The sequence below is a fragment of the Austrofundulus limnaeus genome, unplaced genomic scaffold, assembly GCF_001266775.1.
Source record: "Austrofundulus limnaeus strain Quisiro unplaced genomic scaffold, Austrofundulus_limnaeus-1.0 Scaffold2054, whole genome shotgun sequence".
NCBI classification, from domain to species: Eukaryota; Metazoa; Chordata; class Actinopteri; order Cyprinodontiformes; family Rivulidae; genus Austrofundulus; species Austrofundulus limnaeus.
Window position 1 is genome coordinate 7,443 of NW_013954456.1, and position 16,973 is coordinate 24,415.

Below are 16,973 nucleotides of genomic sequence, written 5' to 3' on the forward strand. Positions count from 1 at the left end.
TGTGTGTGTGTGTGTGTGTGTGTGTGTGTGTGTGTGTGTGTGTGTGTGTGTGTGTGTGTGTGTGTGTGGAGAGAGAAAGCAGCGCAGCAGTCAGCTCTCCCCACCCGAGGCTGAAGGTCAATAGACGATCATGCTAAGCTTGCTAACTGTTCCACCCTCTGACTGCTGCAGGGGCGTGTCTTAGAGAGAGGCTTTTATACCAGAACACAGCCGCTGTGACGAAACCGTGGAGAAGCACGTCACAGCGGAGAGCTGTTAACCAATATGCAAATTAGCCTGCAGTACCACTGCTCTACCCATATGAGCAACAAAAACACGTTTTTAGACCAAGTATTACAGATTTGAACAAATACACACAAAAACATCAAAATTAGCACAGAAATTGTACTATATAACATTTTAGACACATTCTAGACAGTTTGTCAGCTAAAAAAAGTTAATTTTGGGGTAAGTTACTCTTTAAGCATTCTGTCTGCCTGTTAGCAAAATATATCCTCAACCACCAGGTGGATTTTATTAAAACTTTCWGAAAGATTTTTTGAAGGATTTCCAGGCCTTTAATTAAATCTCAGTTGTGCCAGCGTTTGTAAATGAGGCCCCAAGCTYCCGCAGCACATTCCCTCAGGAAAAGGTGGGCGTTGTGCTTTTTGTTCAGCTGTGGTTGAAARGATTCGAGTATTGGAAATGTGCAGCCAGTCTTTTCCCAATTTAATTTTTTTTTACCTTCCCTGTCTGCKTCTGTGCCGTGCCCGCCGGATGTTTATCCAGGCTCTGAGCTGGGAGCTCTCAGTGGACTGGGATTTCCACCAATCATTCTGTGTTCGAATACCAGCTCATAAACACACGGCAGCTGCCAAGCTTCTACTAAACTGAGCAGAAAAGAAATATAAGTGTGCAGGTATGTGTGTGTTTTTAATGGGAGTTATTTATTTTGGRTCAAACAACATAAAAAAAACTRCTTACATAAAGTTTTTGTGGTCATATTTTAGATTTACCCCATCAAGTTTTTGCCAGTTTTCTCCCTCGTTAATTGCTAATGTCTACACACCTCTTAACACCCACAGAAACAGCTGCTTCTTGTAGCAGCAGAAAGACTTTGGCGACTGATTGAACCCGTGTTTACATACAAGGCAGCCTCGTAACCAAATCTATATTAAAAAAAGATTTGTTGACTGCGCTTTACGCGCTCCCTGCAAGTCGCAGTCTCTGCAGAGTGCGAATAAGGATTTAAATGAGAAGTTGGCCCATGCGGTGGATTATCTTGATGCTCTGTTTGATCCTCACAGGGTGCCACAGTTCAGACGTTTTGACTGACAGCTTCTCCTGCTTTGCGGTTTTCCGTCTCCGTTTGATGTGCTCGCGTTATCTCACGTGTCTTCCCCGACGTTGTTCGAGGTCTGCGATGCAAGGTTGCTGTTTTCCTAATCTGTGCTCGGAACAGAGGGGGGGCTGGTATTTGCATGCGAATTGTTGCTCTGTTGATTTTGATGTCAGGTATGATAGCAAGCGGTATGAGGTGAAAAACAACGCCTCCTTTTTTTTCTTTCATGTCCTTTGAGACAAAGGGAAGAAAAAGATAGATTTTTCTTCTGCTGCATTGCTGCAGTTAAAACTGAACAAAGACAAAATGTGTCTACTGGGAACACTGGGAAAGACCTCCTGGAGGTCCCAGAGGGGAAGCCCCCCCCCCAGCTATTTTTCCCCTCCAACCTCAAACCCAACTTCTCTAGTCACACTTTCTCTCCAATATTCCTTTTCTCTCTCTTCTTTAGCTCTTAGTATCCCCCCCTCCCCCCGCCTCTATTTTGAAGCCAGCTGTGTAACTCTGCTAATGACGCTGAGAAAGCTTGTTGTCAGCACATCCTCCAAACTGCCAGGGCATGGTTACATAAGCTGGTTAAGAGAGCAGGCCTGCTGCCATGTCAAGCCTTCATCACTATTAGGGAGAAAAACTGCAAGAGAACGAGAGACGAAAGTAATAGAAGAAAACAAAATTAATCAATTATCTTTCAAATTCATCTATATCCGTAGCAACAGACTATCTTAATGTTTTACCATTGTCTTATTGTTCTTTGTTTATACATACTGGTAAAAAAAAAATCAACACTTCTGTGTCTAAAAGGAGTTTTTACACTACTTTTTATGATTGTCTCCAGATGAATTTTAGAGTTGCTTTTCATGGAGTTTCCAAAGCTCTAATTAGTGCCATCAGGTTATTAAGCACTATTAAAGGATTAACAGTTATGCTGGAATAAAACCAGAAAACCTCCCACCACTTTTAGCCAAAGGCGAACAAAAAAGCCAAGACTACTCACGCTCCAGGCATTTTTTTRCCCTCTCAAATCTCAGTATGACTCGCCTTTAATGTATCTTTAAATACTTTTCTTTGCATCTCTACTTAAAGCTGCTGGTTCTCTTTAAATTCCCCTCCACAGTTATATGTTACATGGTAGTTTTAGATGTTTTAACTGAGAACGTTATCATTTTAGAGAGAAAAAAATAATAAAATTATAACAATTCGGAATTGTGTGGCATCAARACAACTTAAAGTGGGATGGAGTAAACAAAAATCTGCAAAAGTAAGCAGAAAAATAAACAGCTGGAAGAGCATTTTGCAACTAATTAGGGTAATTAGCAACATGTGAGAAGGAAGTCGATATAAAAGTGTTTTTGAGAAACTAAATTTGTCAAAAGTAGAGAAAAACAGCAACTTAAAACAGCAGACTTTGTAAAAATGTTCTTCAATTTGATTTTTTATTTATTTATTTTTGTTTAAACGTAAGATTCGCAAATCATTGCATTGTGTTTTTACTTACTTTTTACACGATATCTGATGAAATTTACTACTTGTACTACTTGTACTTATAAGAGGTTAGTGGTAGTTTTTTTTTAAATTTTTTTCTTCTCTTCTGTTTCTGTGTGCACTTAACACCATCCCGCAGCCCTGTTCYTGAACTTAGCTTTGATGTTAATCACATACTACATTGATTTCAACAATTATGTGTGCGAGTCATGAAAAAAAAACAACAAAAACAAACAGATTTTGCTTGTGTTCCATTCATTTTTGACTGTGAGCATAAATAATAGCTTATTTGCTTATTTGAGTTTCTCACATGTGTTTTGCGTGGTGATGCTTTAAGGAGGACTGAAGCAACCGAGAGAAACAAAGCTCGCACAGCCTCCATGTTCTTTCATCTGCAATATTATGTAATAAAAATAAAACTGGCACAGAGGAGGGGTCTAAGCCAAAAAGTTTGAGGGTGGGAAGAAGAAGCAGAAAAAAGAAGCTGGAATGAGTTAGACCTAAATATTCAGAGATGTATTGCACTAATGGAATGTGCTTCACTACAGTGTCATTTGGCAAATTAAATCTTCTTAATGTTCTCTCTGTTTAGTAATGGAAGCTCCTCTGTCACACCCTTACTCCCTCCTCTATTTCCTCGCCTCCCCCCTCTCTCCTTCATGTCTCCCCCTTGGCATCCCTGTGGTGCTCAGTACTCTGTAGTCAGCTTTTGCTGTCTAGCATACGCTGCTAAAGCTCTAAGTACATCTTCCCAAGTCTCTGTACTTAGCTGTGGTGCTGTCACCGCATTGCTGTAAAGCTCCTGCTGCTGAAGCACAACACAACAACAGCACCAGCAGACAGACAATCGCGGAGGCTTCTAACCTTTAGCACAAATTCTGATGTTCTAAACTTTGCTCTTTATCTCGTAGCTGGAGACCACGCCACCCGAGCTGCAGTTTAAACCAGTTTTGATGAATCCATTCTTAAGATTGTTCATATAGGAGTGTAATCTTGTATGAATATTGTGATGAGATTTAGCATTCAGTGTTTCGTGTCTTCACCTTTAGCACCGTGAGCGGCTTCAGTTAGCATGCAGTGTTTTACAGAAACAAGGGGACCACCACAGTAACAGTTTACCTTTAATATCTGTAAAAGTGTGTGTGTTGGCAAAATGTCTCATGAACCACTTGGTGGATTTCATTAAAATTTCAGAAAGTAAATATTGAGTTGGCATCTGCAACAGACTGATTTTTAGATTCAGCCTCATTAAATATGGCTGCCTGCCACCCATATTAATAGAAAAGGGACTCTATGGATATTGAGCTAAAACTTGATGTGGTAGTAGTTGAGAGTCATTCACAACACATGCCCTAAACACCAACTGATCCAGCAAGATATCACATGACATTGCACATAATATTTTTAAGGTTGACCAAAATGGCTACAATTTTGTCATTTCTCAATATAAAATGATCTTAGTCTAAAAAAAACTGTAATGAAAGGCAATTACTAATAATAACTTATTCAGTGCTGGTACTTTATTTTAAATATTATTTGAAACCTTTTTATTTTATCTCCGAAACCATTAGACTGAAGAATGTTTAAAGTTATTTATTCTAAAGTCACCACTTGTTTGGATTAAATTGGATTATCCACAGTTTTAAGGGGGTGGGGGGTATTATGTATTTTCCAGGCGCATTGTTCAGTTCTACACAACAAGTAACTACATTTCCTTCACCCTATGAAAATTCTGTATATATCAAATGCCTTGAAATTTGCCCTTGTCTCTTTAAAAAAACCTACCGTTTCTGACACTCCCACTTCAGCATGTCTTAACAACAATGCTTCATACCATTTACAACCTTTTGTAGCAGTGTTGTATTTTGTTTTTAAAAAAAGAAGCAACATTATATATATTGGTTTTGGCAAACTCTTGATACAGTTGAACCTTACTCAAAGGATCACTAGACCCGGAAAGTAAATTTTCTGAAGAGCCAGAGTGCAGAGGCTCTTCCAAGATGTTTCAGCTTTGTAATACATCCTCTCGTACATATGTCAATGTTATTTTTTTWAAMAAACTATAAATATAYATCATTAAAAAGCTGCTTTTCCACGAAATCTTGAACATCCATCATTTTTCGGAAACATTTTTCCTGTCTGGGTGTGTGGGGAGGTGTAGGGACATGGGGCTTTATGAGGTGGAAGCTCGACTGGTGACTGAGCTCCAGGGAAGAGGTTTGGGTAAATAGGTGGTGCTTTGTATAAAAGAGTGTTTCAGCAACTCTATGGCTGCCCCAGGAAATTCAGGGWTTTCTCAAACATGCATGAAAGAGTCAAAACAAAACTCTTAGCCTGGTAAAAACCAGACCCTGTCCTTCACTTTGCTTCGGACAAGGGTCTGGCCTCACTGCTATAGAGAAACAATTCTTGCAGGAGGCGTGGCRTCTGCTGAAGTGTGTGTATGTCGCTGTAAAGGAGGCTAAGCTAAGAAGCTAACTGGAAATCGCGTGCACTGTAAACAACCCTACTGAGAGGAGAAAAGTCCTGAGCCTAACGTGACGGCTGTAAATGAGAGCTGCTGCTTTGTCAGACAAATTTAATTTATTTTGGAAGTCTTATAAACACGAACTGGTTTCATTCACTTCCTCCACTGCCGTATGCTAAACTAACTAGCAGACACTGTGCAGAAAATCGATGTCGTTCAAAACTTCGCCTTCTGTTTGCTGATTGGCCCAGTTAAAATAAACTACAAGCAGACACTGCACAGAAAATCGACGTTCCGTTCTCTTATTGGTTCGGCTAAAAATCTGCCAGCGAAATCCTTGTCRATGSGAGAAATCCCAGACGGAGCAGTGAAGGGAAACTAGAATTGAGTGGAGCTGCGTAGGAAGGCGAGGGCCAGGCTACAAAACTCTGGATATGTTTTTGAAGAGGGGATTGGATTAATACTGTACATGATATAAAGCTCAAAAAATTTGATTTTGCATACACCCTCCCCCCCACCACCCTTTTTTAAATTGTCATCAGTCATTACAGAATTCCCTTTCAGTGAACATCTTCTTGTTAAGTATGACTACACCTTAAACATGCATTTGTTTCTGCTCATTCTGGTTTGATTCAGCTCTCTTGCGATTCAATACTACACGTGAATTTTACATATTAGAGCACTTTTTTTACTTAGCATGGCAATTGTTTCTTATATCAATGGTAAACTTTAATATTTTGATTAAATGCAACAAAATTAATTTAAAAGGTGAAAGATAATAARAATTGTCCTGACCCTGAGCTGTTGGCTTTAAGTAACTGAGCAATTAATTTGGATAGTAGAGTATAATGTCTGAAAATAAGCTGCCCTAAAGTCAGCATAGACCATAAACTAAATTTGCTATAATGCGTACTCACTAGAAACATCAGTGAGTAAAACTAGTTTTACTTTTAATAATATTTCTGTATTTATTTCAGATTTAGTCAGTCATACACAGTTCTTAGCAGTGTTTAAAAGAGGACATGTTAAAACACTGTTTAGTCAAAGTTAAACATGAAACGTCAAAGTTAACTACAACTGGCCCTTCGAGGGCCACTGTAACGCTCATGTGGCCCTCAGTGAAAATGAGTTTGACACRCCTGTATTAGAGCAACTAAAGTTGAATGTTTTTGCTACGGTATTGGTTGGAGTTGGAGGAAAAGTCACCTTTTTGTTGTAATTTCAGCACTGTCTGTCRCAGGTTTTGTTTGTCTAATGGTAGCATTAAATCTAATTACTAGGAAGGTTAGTTTAGCTTTAATGGAAATGTAATCATGGATTTCTGGATATACTGCACTTCTTTAATCCCATGGTCGACTAAAGTGAAAAAAAAACAATTCTCCAATAGCTTTTGGAATTTAATTAATTTTGTCATTAGCAGCGGCCCTTGTTATTGGTCTCTTGTGGACTTTCATGTGAACTTAAGTTCATGTTTTATGTGATTGCAGGAGGGGGGTAAAAGAGGGGATACTTATTATTCTGCTCATAAATCAACATAAAACACAAATGCACAGATTATTTTTAATGTATATATTGATACATATTAAATTTAGGTCATGTAATGGTTCTTCCTTTATTTGCTCAGTTTTTTAAGCTTTCTCTACAATATACTGGTGAGGAGCGTTCAGAAAGTGGGGTGGGGGTGGGGAGAGTGCGTGACACTGAGCTGTGAAAGAGACAGTGTGATAAATATGAAAGCAAAGTAGGAAAATCCAAAAAAAMTATGAAAAGAAAATGAGACATAGGTCTGAGAAGCAATGGTATTTGTGAAGCACTTTTCTTTGAAAAAACTTGAAGTATTAGTGTGCAGTCTCATCCCATGACCTGAGAGGGGCAGCAGAGATGCAACTTTTTTCACACCACTTCCTGTGCCAATAAAAAAAAAAAAACAAAGTTGTACAAATCCTCCCTTTTTCCTCTGTCACACATTTACATGTTCCCTCCTTTCTTATCGTTCAAAAGAAAACAAAAGATGCTGAAATGACGTGGAAAGGCTGTTAATCGGTTTAAAGGTAAAGTCAAGCATGCGCCACTCCAGAAAAAAAAAAACAAAAAAAAAAACAACTTTGTCGTCTCTGCCTTTAATAGGCAGCGTTGAAGTTGATCTGCAGTGACAGTGTGAAGGCGCAGTTTGTAGCAAAGGCTAATTGGTGTGGATTGACATCAGAGAGTGGAGCCTCTCAGTGGCTGAGTGGGTCGGGGAGGCGGTCGGGCCGTGTAGGGCCAGGATATACAGCAAAAGGATCGTGCAACAGGGGCTTCTTCACATCCTCAGGGGGTCTTTAAATCATAATGAAGAGTGCCCTGATGTTGGAGTGGATGTATTGAGACTTGCTACATTGAACACTAAACATGGCTCAAGGCATTTTTRCCCCATGTGCTCTTAATCTAACGATAGTAAGTTACATAACAACCAAAGTGGTAATTATATGCCCTCTTCTCTTTAAGTTTGAATCGGGACTAAATTCTTGTTATTGACTGTGGCCGAAAGGCAAAGACAGCTGATGATGCGTTTGTGTTGTTGAAATGTCAAACTATCTGAATGAAGGTTACTCAGAAAACAARCACTGCCTTAACTAGCCTTAAATAATAAATGTATTGTTTTTCTTTTTTACTCAGCAAATTTTACAGATACTGAGCTAAAATTCGGTGTGAGCTGAGAGTCGTTCAAGTGAAATAAAAAAAAAATGCACAAAGGGGAGCCACCTAAAATCTTGCCTAAGGCGCCGAATTTGTTAGTTCTGGCCTTGGTGCACAAAATCAAARGGGATTATGCATTTGTTAATTTCAAGATTTGACCAAAACAGGCATAAATCTTTCATTCCTCATAACATCAAATTAGTTTAAGACTTCAGCATGAAAGGCAATGTGCYTTTATTCAAGAAGTGCCAGGACTTTAACTTTGTTGAAATAATGAATATTTGCTAACGTGACTGAAAAATCAATTTTCAAACACATCTGTCTAAAAACATAGATTATATGTGTTAAGCACAGTATGGAAAATTAAATGGCAAAGCATGTGTTTTTTTTTACACATGTGCAAATTTGCAGTGAAAACATAAATACTACACAGATGCGTAGTAGTATGCTTGACATTTGGATGAAATGTCTTTGATGCTGACAAAGCCACTGCCATGAAGGAGTGAGGCCCCCGGGGCAGGACTCAGTGTTCACTCTGACTCATCAGCACTGGCACACACACACACACACNAGATTGTGTGCTGAGGCTGTCAGTGTTAACAGTGAACACCAGAGGGCGCAAATTAACAGCTTTGTTTGAGGCACCGAAGTTAGAGTTGTGTTTCWGTCTGTGTACTACTGTTGATGTTRGCCCRGGTGCCATACTGGAACCCAGTTTCTGTACCCAACCCTAGGACCTGATGGACTAGAACCTGAACCAGAAGAGGAGAAACAAGCTCTTGGATCCAGGACCTACTGCTGGTCTGGTTCTGTCTCCTCATGTGTTTCTGGTCTTAGCCCCGCCCCCTGACCTTTGACCAGGTGTGTCTTACTTTGAGCGTGTCGTTGAGCTTCTCGTCCTCCTCCTCCAGGTGAGCGCATTCCTTCTTCAGCTCGTTGTTTCTCCTCAGGAGCCGCCGCTTCTCCTCCTGCCGGACTGCTCCCCACCCCACACACACACACACACACACACACACACACACACACACACACACACACACACACACAATAATGGTTGTAAACATCAGAGGCTGCTGTGTTGGGACGAGGGGGTGCTCCCTATATCTAATCCCTGTGGAGCTTAGCAGCAGAGTGTGTGTCCATCGCTGGAGGATGGGAAGTGAAAAGAAATGGAGGGCAGATAATCTGAAGCAAGAAGGAGATCCTGTGTGAGAATATATATTATTTCCTCTTTACAATTAAAACGCTCTTATAAACACGCCCTCTCCTCACATATCTGATGCTCTGGCATGCCTGAGTTCTTATGGTTACACTTTATCGGTTCATCTTGCTTGAATTGTTTTTGAGTTAAAATGTTTTTTTTTATTGTGCACATTTAAAACAGCTGCAGTTGAACAAAGGGCTGAAATGAAATAAATAGGAAGTAAATAATTAAGCACCATTGATACTGAAAGATGAGACAAAACACCAAAATRACAAAAACAAACAGAAAGTTAAGCTTATAAGCTTGGAGTTACACTTTTGGGTTTGACTAGAGCTCCTTAGATGAGACGTGAATAAACATCTTCTAAATTCAAAGAAATATTTTGCTTTGGTTTTAAACTAAAATGATTTTTCGTTGTGGCTGTCATTTGCTTGTTGTTTAATAAAAAAAATATATACAAAAGGCCAACTATTTCTGTTAGCATAAAATATTTTTTCTGAATTATTTTCCGTTGTTTTTTCTTTCTTTTTTTCAAAATTTAATCCAATAACTTTGTAAATCCTTGAAAGTACATAGAACCAAAAATAGAAACATGACCATGCATATACTAACATGCCTTTAAGGACAATTCAGAAAAACCAATTAATACAACATGCTTGTTTTTGAGGGAGTGTAGAAAACATATTTGCAGAATATGTACACTCCTCACTGAAAGGCCTTCATACTTTATGAGGTGACAATAGTCAGCTAAACATTCTTAGTCAATATTTTAGATGCAAACCATGATCTGTGCGAGTAATAAAGTTTTTTAATCTTTTTATTTGCTCTAACCAATCTGCTGGATCTGAATGACAAATAAGCTGAGTTTGAGAGTGGGAATAAAATTAGAAAGAAAGAGATGCACCAATGCTGTGAATCACTCAAACAATTTTCTGAGTCAGTTTGCCCACTGATTATTCCTAATGTATTTTTTTCATTTATTTTGCAATGATACAGCTTCTCTTTTGAGATTAAGAAAGAATTTCTCAATTTCACTTTTTCAATAAAGGCAGTCAATACACCCCTTGAGCAAGCTGCTGTGAAACAAATGAGCAAATAGTGAATTTTGCTTGAATTCTTGATCAGTTCATTAGGCTTCCTCTGGCCAAATAATTCCTCCAGAAATCCCCCTCAGATCACCTCTTGTACAAAGACATGCCGGATTTTCTGCGTTTGAGCCTTGAAGCCTCGGTGGGCCAATTTGAAATGAGCAGTTCCTCCAAGGAGCAGAGCTTCTGTCTGCTTGAGCTCTTCAGCCCGGTGTAAAAAAAAAAGTGCCCTAGCCMTCCATTGCCAAGCTTGTCATCATAACAAGCTTACAGTGTAAATGCCCAAGATTAGGCTAGATATTGGCAGTACACTGGTTTGCCCTTATCTGTTAGCCTCAAGCTAATCTGATAAGCAGAATGATGGACGCCAAGAGTTTGTGCTGGGAAAGTTGGATAGCTGTGAGTCAATATTTGGTTAGCCCTGGTTGGTTTGTAACACTGTACTTACACTGATCTAATCCAGAGAATCTGCAGATTGTAGCAACTAAATGRTTGTGRTCATGGTCAAATCTGAGTAGCAGCCAGTGCTGGATTCAGAGTCGGGGAAATTAACACAAAACAGACGTGTTATCAGCAGAACATACTGTATGTCTTTTAACATATCCRGTATATTCATCTCCCACTGCAGAAACACTACATGAGACGATCTCTGGCATAAACACATGTGATATGCATTCCTTAAAGGAATTGTAAGTCCTCAATTTAAGTTATGTTTGAGTGGTTTTAGCTTGGCTGCAACTATAGAAAAAATAAAGTAAGACCATGAATTTTAAAACCTCACTGCTGCACTTGCTTTTGTTTTGAATCCCTATAGAAATGTAGGCAACTGCTTTCTTGCCTTTTGTATGGGTCTGAGACTCAAACCTGTTTGGTCAGGTTCTCTCCTCTACACATACTGTAGGAAAAGCTTGATCCTGTTTCTAGTCACCAATGGTTTGTTGGTTAACAAATAGGTTTCTAGATATTCTTACAGCTGCACTTACCTAAATTACTTAAAGTGTCTTAATTTTGTGTCACAAACTTGACACACACAACACTCTCGCAGGACGGCAATATCCTCCAACACAGCTTTGTTTGCGCAATTTCCCTGTTAAATTAAAAACATATACTTTTTTTTTAAAAAGCACACATATCACAATTACCACTTATAGATGCAGAGCACTTACAAGACAGAGTTTATTTTTTATTTTTGTTAAAATGTTGGGAAACAAATACAACGTTCTTCCACCACTGACTAAAAAATTCCAACACATTAGCACATTATCAGGACCAAGTCTGCCCAAGGCTGATTTAAGTCACATCTGTCTGACAGATTCCAATTTGTACATAGTAATGTGTCTGCATCATATACTAAAGGTAATCATGGTGTTCCCCAGGGTTCTGCTCTAAATCTAGTTCTGTTTTCMTTACATATGCTTCCATCAGGCCATAATCAGAAAATGTAACATACACTACCGACGTTTTGCCAACGACACACAATGAGACCAGATGACTCTGAGCAGCTGCTCATACGCCAGGCTTGCCTTAGAGACATAAAGAACTGGATYTCCTCAATTTATCTTCTGATGAATTTGGTTAAAAGTGAGGTCATTGTCTTTGGCTTTAACAAAGTCACAGAGACACTGTAAACTCAAAATATAACTTCTGACTACTGCAGCCTCCAATAACRTAACCTTAGCTTAATCTTTTACCTAGACCCATCCTTTAATAAATAAGTCTCAAACTGCATTTGTTCGATTTTCTATAAATTTAGAAGCACTTTCTCAAGGTGACACAGAAAAACGGCTCCACATTTTCATCACAGACTGGGACATTAGTGCTTTTCTAGCTGGCTTTTCAAGGTTTTCAAAAAATAAAAAGAAAAAAAACTCTTACATCTAATCCAGAACTCTGCAGCTTTAGGGCTGACTGGTAGTCCTAGGAGAGACCACATTTCTTCTGTGTTWGCCTCTCGGCATTGGCTGCCCATGACTAGCAGAATACAATTTAAAAATCGTTGTGAAATATGAGGAATGACCAGGCCCCAGCATATTTAAAGCAGTTAATTGTCCCCTACAACCCAACCAGAACACTTCGCTCTCAGCATGCAGGACTTTTAATTGTTCTGAGAATCTCGAAAACTAGAAAATTAGGGGGAACCTTCACTTTTCAGGGTCTATTCCTTTGGAATCGGTTCCCTGCTTGGGTATAAAATACCAACACTCTGAGCTTAATTTTAACCACCACCACTGCTTTTCATCACTTTCTGTTTATTTGCATATTTTATACTGTAAACTATTGTGCACAGACAAAGTTAAAAACACAACTTAAATCCATTTAAAATACCTAAACCCTACATGTTAAACTTTAAACTTTCAGTGACTTTTTTTGTTTGTACTTTACGTTTGAACACATGATCTCTGAGTGAAATGAACTTTAAATAAATAAAAAAGGTGCCACATTTCTTTAAATGCCCAAAAATTAACTGAATATGTAAACATTGGATAAACAATAAGCAGATTTTTAAATTCATCTTAGCACTATGTGATTTTCTCAACTTGTTTTCAAGAACTTCTTCCTGTTTTTCTAAGTTTTGTCAGACAAAACACTCAGTGGAGTTCAGGAAAGCTGCTGATTCACTCCTCAGCTCAAATGACTAGAATGTAAACATTGGTAGCATGTTTTCCTCCCATTTCTTAACACATTTCAGTGTCCGTAGCCTTTAGCTGCTCCACAAGACACTGGTGTGTGTAATAGGGCTGTTTTGGAGGAACTCTTCCCCAGCTGCTGTGCTAATTGAGGCACAGAGAGAAGCTCCAGCCAGATGGAGCAAAGATGCCGCAAATTGATTCCTCGCATTCGTCTTCATTAAGGTCTCGGTTCTGAAGTTCTCAGGAGGAAGTGTAAAAGAGAGAGAGAGAGAAAAGGAGGGCGAGGCAGAGGAGACCCCCCCTCCCCTACACCTCTGAAGGGTTCACTCTGATGAGAGAAAATCTGAATCCCCGTTGACCTGCATCCAATCACTCTCTATCAAAAACAGCTCAGGAGCTTCAGGGAGGCTGATGCTAACGGTAACCCACCTGTTTATTTTCCTCCTCTGCCTTTTGAAGTCCTCCAACTCCTGATAAAGCTCTGCCTTCCCCAAGCCTCCAGCGGCGTCTGGGCAGTTCTCAGCTCCTTTTCAATTARGTCTTTGCAACTTTCACAAACTCAAACCCAAAAGGTGCAACGCAGCATAGAAGAGGCAGAAGTTTTGTGTCATCATCATCTTTGACACGCGCACGAATAACGCCCTACATCCACCCCTGTTGACCACATCCCGGCTGCATTTGTCTCACTCACAGCCCCGGTGATGCAGCGTCTGCAATTACCAGACAACACAGAAAGAATGATGTGTCACTTTCAAAAATTACATTCCCCACACTTAATGGGCCCTATGTTTATGCAACAATCCCTTCAAATTCTCACCGAGGGAGCACTAACACTCCGTCTTCCTGCCACACACCGGCACCCAACTCATCTCTCACTGCATATTAGCCAATGCCACCCTCCCCACCCGTTTTACGAAAAATAATTTACGACAATCTCACGTCGAAACAAATGAATATTAGTCATATTGATGTTTTTTTCTCTTGTCATAAATGTGGGCCATAGAAGAAAAATTCTCTTCATTTTTTTTTTTTTTTTTGTAGCGTGTTGGCAAAGAGAGGATTTGTCACCAGTGAAGCTTTCGGAGCGCGCTGCATGACGCTAACATGAAAGGGGATTTTTGGATGGGCTGGCTGGCAGGCAGGGGTGCAAAAATGTTATAGTTGGTTAGTTGAAGGTGGGAGGTTGGCAGAGAGGGAGGGGAGGGGGTGCCGTTTGATGTTTCATCCATTATTTGTGCAACGTTACCTGGATTATGTGCCAACTCACTTGGGAGGCAGAGTTACTTAGGCTTGTCACAAGCTGTCTATAAGGGGAGGGTCACTCTACCTTCCCCTGACTCTCTCTTAAACATACATGAATCTATTTTTTTGTCATCCTCACCCTTCTCTACTGTGACAGCCTATCACAGGGCCAAATCCTTGCTCGTCTTCCTCTTTGTCCATCCATCTATCCATGTTCCTCCCTTCATCTACCCTCCTCTTTTCCCTCAGCTCCTCTTTCCTCTGTTCTGCTGTGACATTAAGCAGCTTAGCACATGTCTTGTTGCAGGCTTACAGTGTGCTGGATGCAGAGTTTTACTGTCACTCTGTATACGCAGGTGCTTTGTGAGTCAGAGCCTCGGTGACAGTTTCCACTGTGCAGGATTTCTGTGATTTCCATATCTGAGTCAAACCTGGTAACATCTTGTGGGAAATTTCAGAAGGAGCTCTTCAGTATAAGAGCTGATGCTATGATTTTGTCTGGTTATTGAACATACGAACACGTAGGTCTTTGTCTCTGTACATGGAGTTCTCTCATGATTAAACTGTTTTGCATGCAAAAGGAGCATCTAACAAGAAAAAAAGGGATAGTTGTTGATAGAAAAAGTCACCTTTTCTTATATTGCATGCACCACCACAAACACATTACATCAAAAGCCTATTTTCAAAGTTTTATGCAGAAGGTGTCAGATCATCACTGACAGCTTTCTTCTCTGAGGTTTTAACCTCGTTTTCACACATACAGATTAAGACTCGTGTTTTTCCTGAATATGACTCAAGCAGGCTTTATAGGGCATTTCATTTGCTACTTTGATTAGGTGAACTCTTGTTCCTTCTTGTGCTAAAAATAATTTAGCTCTCTTGTGCATTTCTGTTTTAACATAAATAAGTTTATGTAATCAGGTGGGCAKCATGAGCACTTTTTAACTGTATTTAAACTCTTTTTGGGCTGGAATAGAAAACTCAGCCAGTGATTATGCTCTTCTACTACCCCACCAAARTGTAGTTTTGTGTCCATAAAAGGGCTTGAATTTGAACCATTTTTCTATACTCATAGGAAGAGCTGAGCTGGCTCACCTTGTATATCTTCATCKACATCCCTCTCTTCTGATTTATCTCCCATGTTTTCTTTCATTTCCCCCCACTACTCCCTTTGATTGCCATCTTTCATCATCATCATTAGTTTGCATTCGTTTCAAGTGACTATATTTCACCTTTTTGACTTTGCTCAAAGGCACTGGTGCTCAAGCAGCATGGAGCAGTTATTGAGTACTGTTTGAAGTTGACATTATGATCCGTCCAACATCCTTATCTTCAGATTTTTCTCATATCTTACAAGGTCTGAATCTGTGAAACCAATACGTGCTTCACTGCATGTACTTGTCCATTTCCCCAGCTTGTTTGCTCCTGACCTTTTCACCTTCTTTTGTTTATTGTTGTTGTTCCCACCACAGGAAAGCATCTATACCTTCACCCTTTTTTTCTCACACATTTGGGAAACACGTTCTGTAAAAGCAGGTTTCTGCTTCTCCATGACCTCCTCTTTAGTTCTTTTTTTGTACCGAGTGAGGAGTGGGAGGTTAAGGTCTTAAATACAATCTGCGGTCCTGCTCTGCCTGCCTTAGGGAATCACTCTTAAGCAAACCTTAATGGCTTAAAAGACAATTTCAAAGGACACGTAAGCTTGAAGCCATTTTGCTGAGACTCTGATTGGAATGGTCCACTGCGATGTGATGTGATAAACTTTACGTGTCTGCAAATAAATAATCGTGTATGAGAACTAGGGTTGGGCATAATCGTATCATGTGCAATTAATTGTCAGAAAATCATTCATCGATTATTTTTTGGCCCTTGATGATTAATACGATTAATGCCACCAGGCACACTGTTCCTCTCTGCTTCAAATATGACAAACATTAAAAAAGTTGTGTAATTTATTTATCTATCAACACAATTTAAAATTTGATGTATAGCCTGAAGTCTGTATTTTGACACAATTTGGAACAAATTTTCATGAAGAGCAAATCTATCCCACTAAATTGCTCATGTGACTAGGACATAAGGGTGTCCAGGGACTACAGGGGATTAATCGTCAACTTAATCGTTATTGGCTAAATACCACAATTAATCGTGATTAATTGTTTTGCTAATATTGCCCAACCCTAATGAGAGAGTGCATATTTCAATCTTTCAACCAAACGCGTTTCTACCAATCATCCATTTCACCCAGAAATGGTAAATTGTGTTCTTACAATGTTTATAGAAAACCTGGACTTGCAAGCTAACAGAAGAATACATGCCGATATCCTGAGCTCAGCTAATGCACAGATGATTATACCCTGCATTTAAAGCAAACAATCAAAAATAATGTCAGGGGCACATTTACATCAATGTTTGCACTGCTGTGAACAAGACAAACTTCTTCTTCCACTCAAAAGCTCTTAAAAACAAACAGCAACATTGAAAAGTGACATAATTAGTGGGCTAATCTATCTGCAATTAACCGTGCTGTCTCTGTCGGAGAAGCTGCGCACAGATGTTCCATTAGCGTTAAAGAAAAACTACAAACAGATGCTGAGGGTCAGCAGTCTGGGGAGAAATACTTCATTATGATTTAACACATTATATAGTGCACATATCTTTGTCTTTTTAGGCAAAGCTACTTACAGCACCKTTCTGTGACAGGCATATTCAGTAGAACTGTAATTTCACTATGTGAGGATTTTTACTGAGCTTTAGTTTTAAAATTAGCGACGGTGGTCCCACTAATTAAAAAATCTGTTAATCATTAGCGTCCACTGATTTCATTACCTACTGACGAAAGCAAGCACAGGAACCCCCC

General features: G+C 39.4%; 1 protein-coding gene across 1 annotated transcript in view; it reads right to left on the bottom strand.

Moving 5' to 3' along the window:
* Window positions 1–16,973, bottom strand: part of LOC106536958 (PHD finger protein 21B) — a gene marked incomplete at its 5' end in the record, with an annotated part of 26,918 nt that overhangs the window by 1,926 nt on the left and 8,019 nt on the right. The window contains 1 exon segment of the mRNA XM_014034323.1: window positions 8,822–8,925. Coding sequence (XP_013889777.1) covers window positions 8,822–8,925 — 104 coding nt within the window.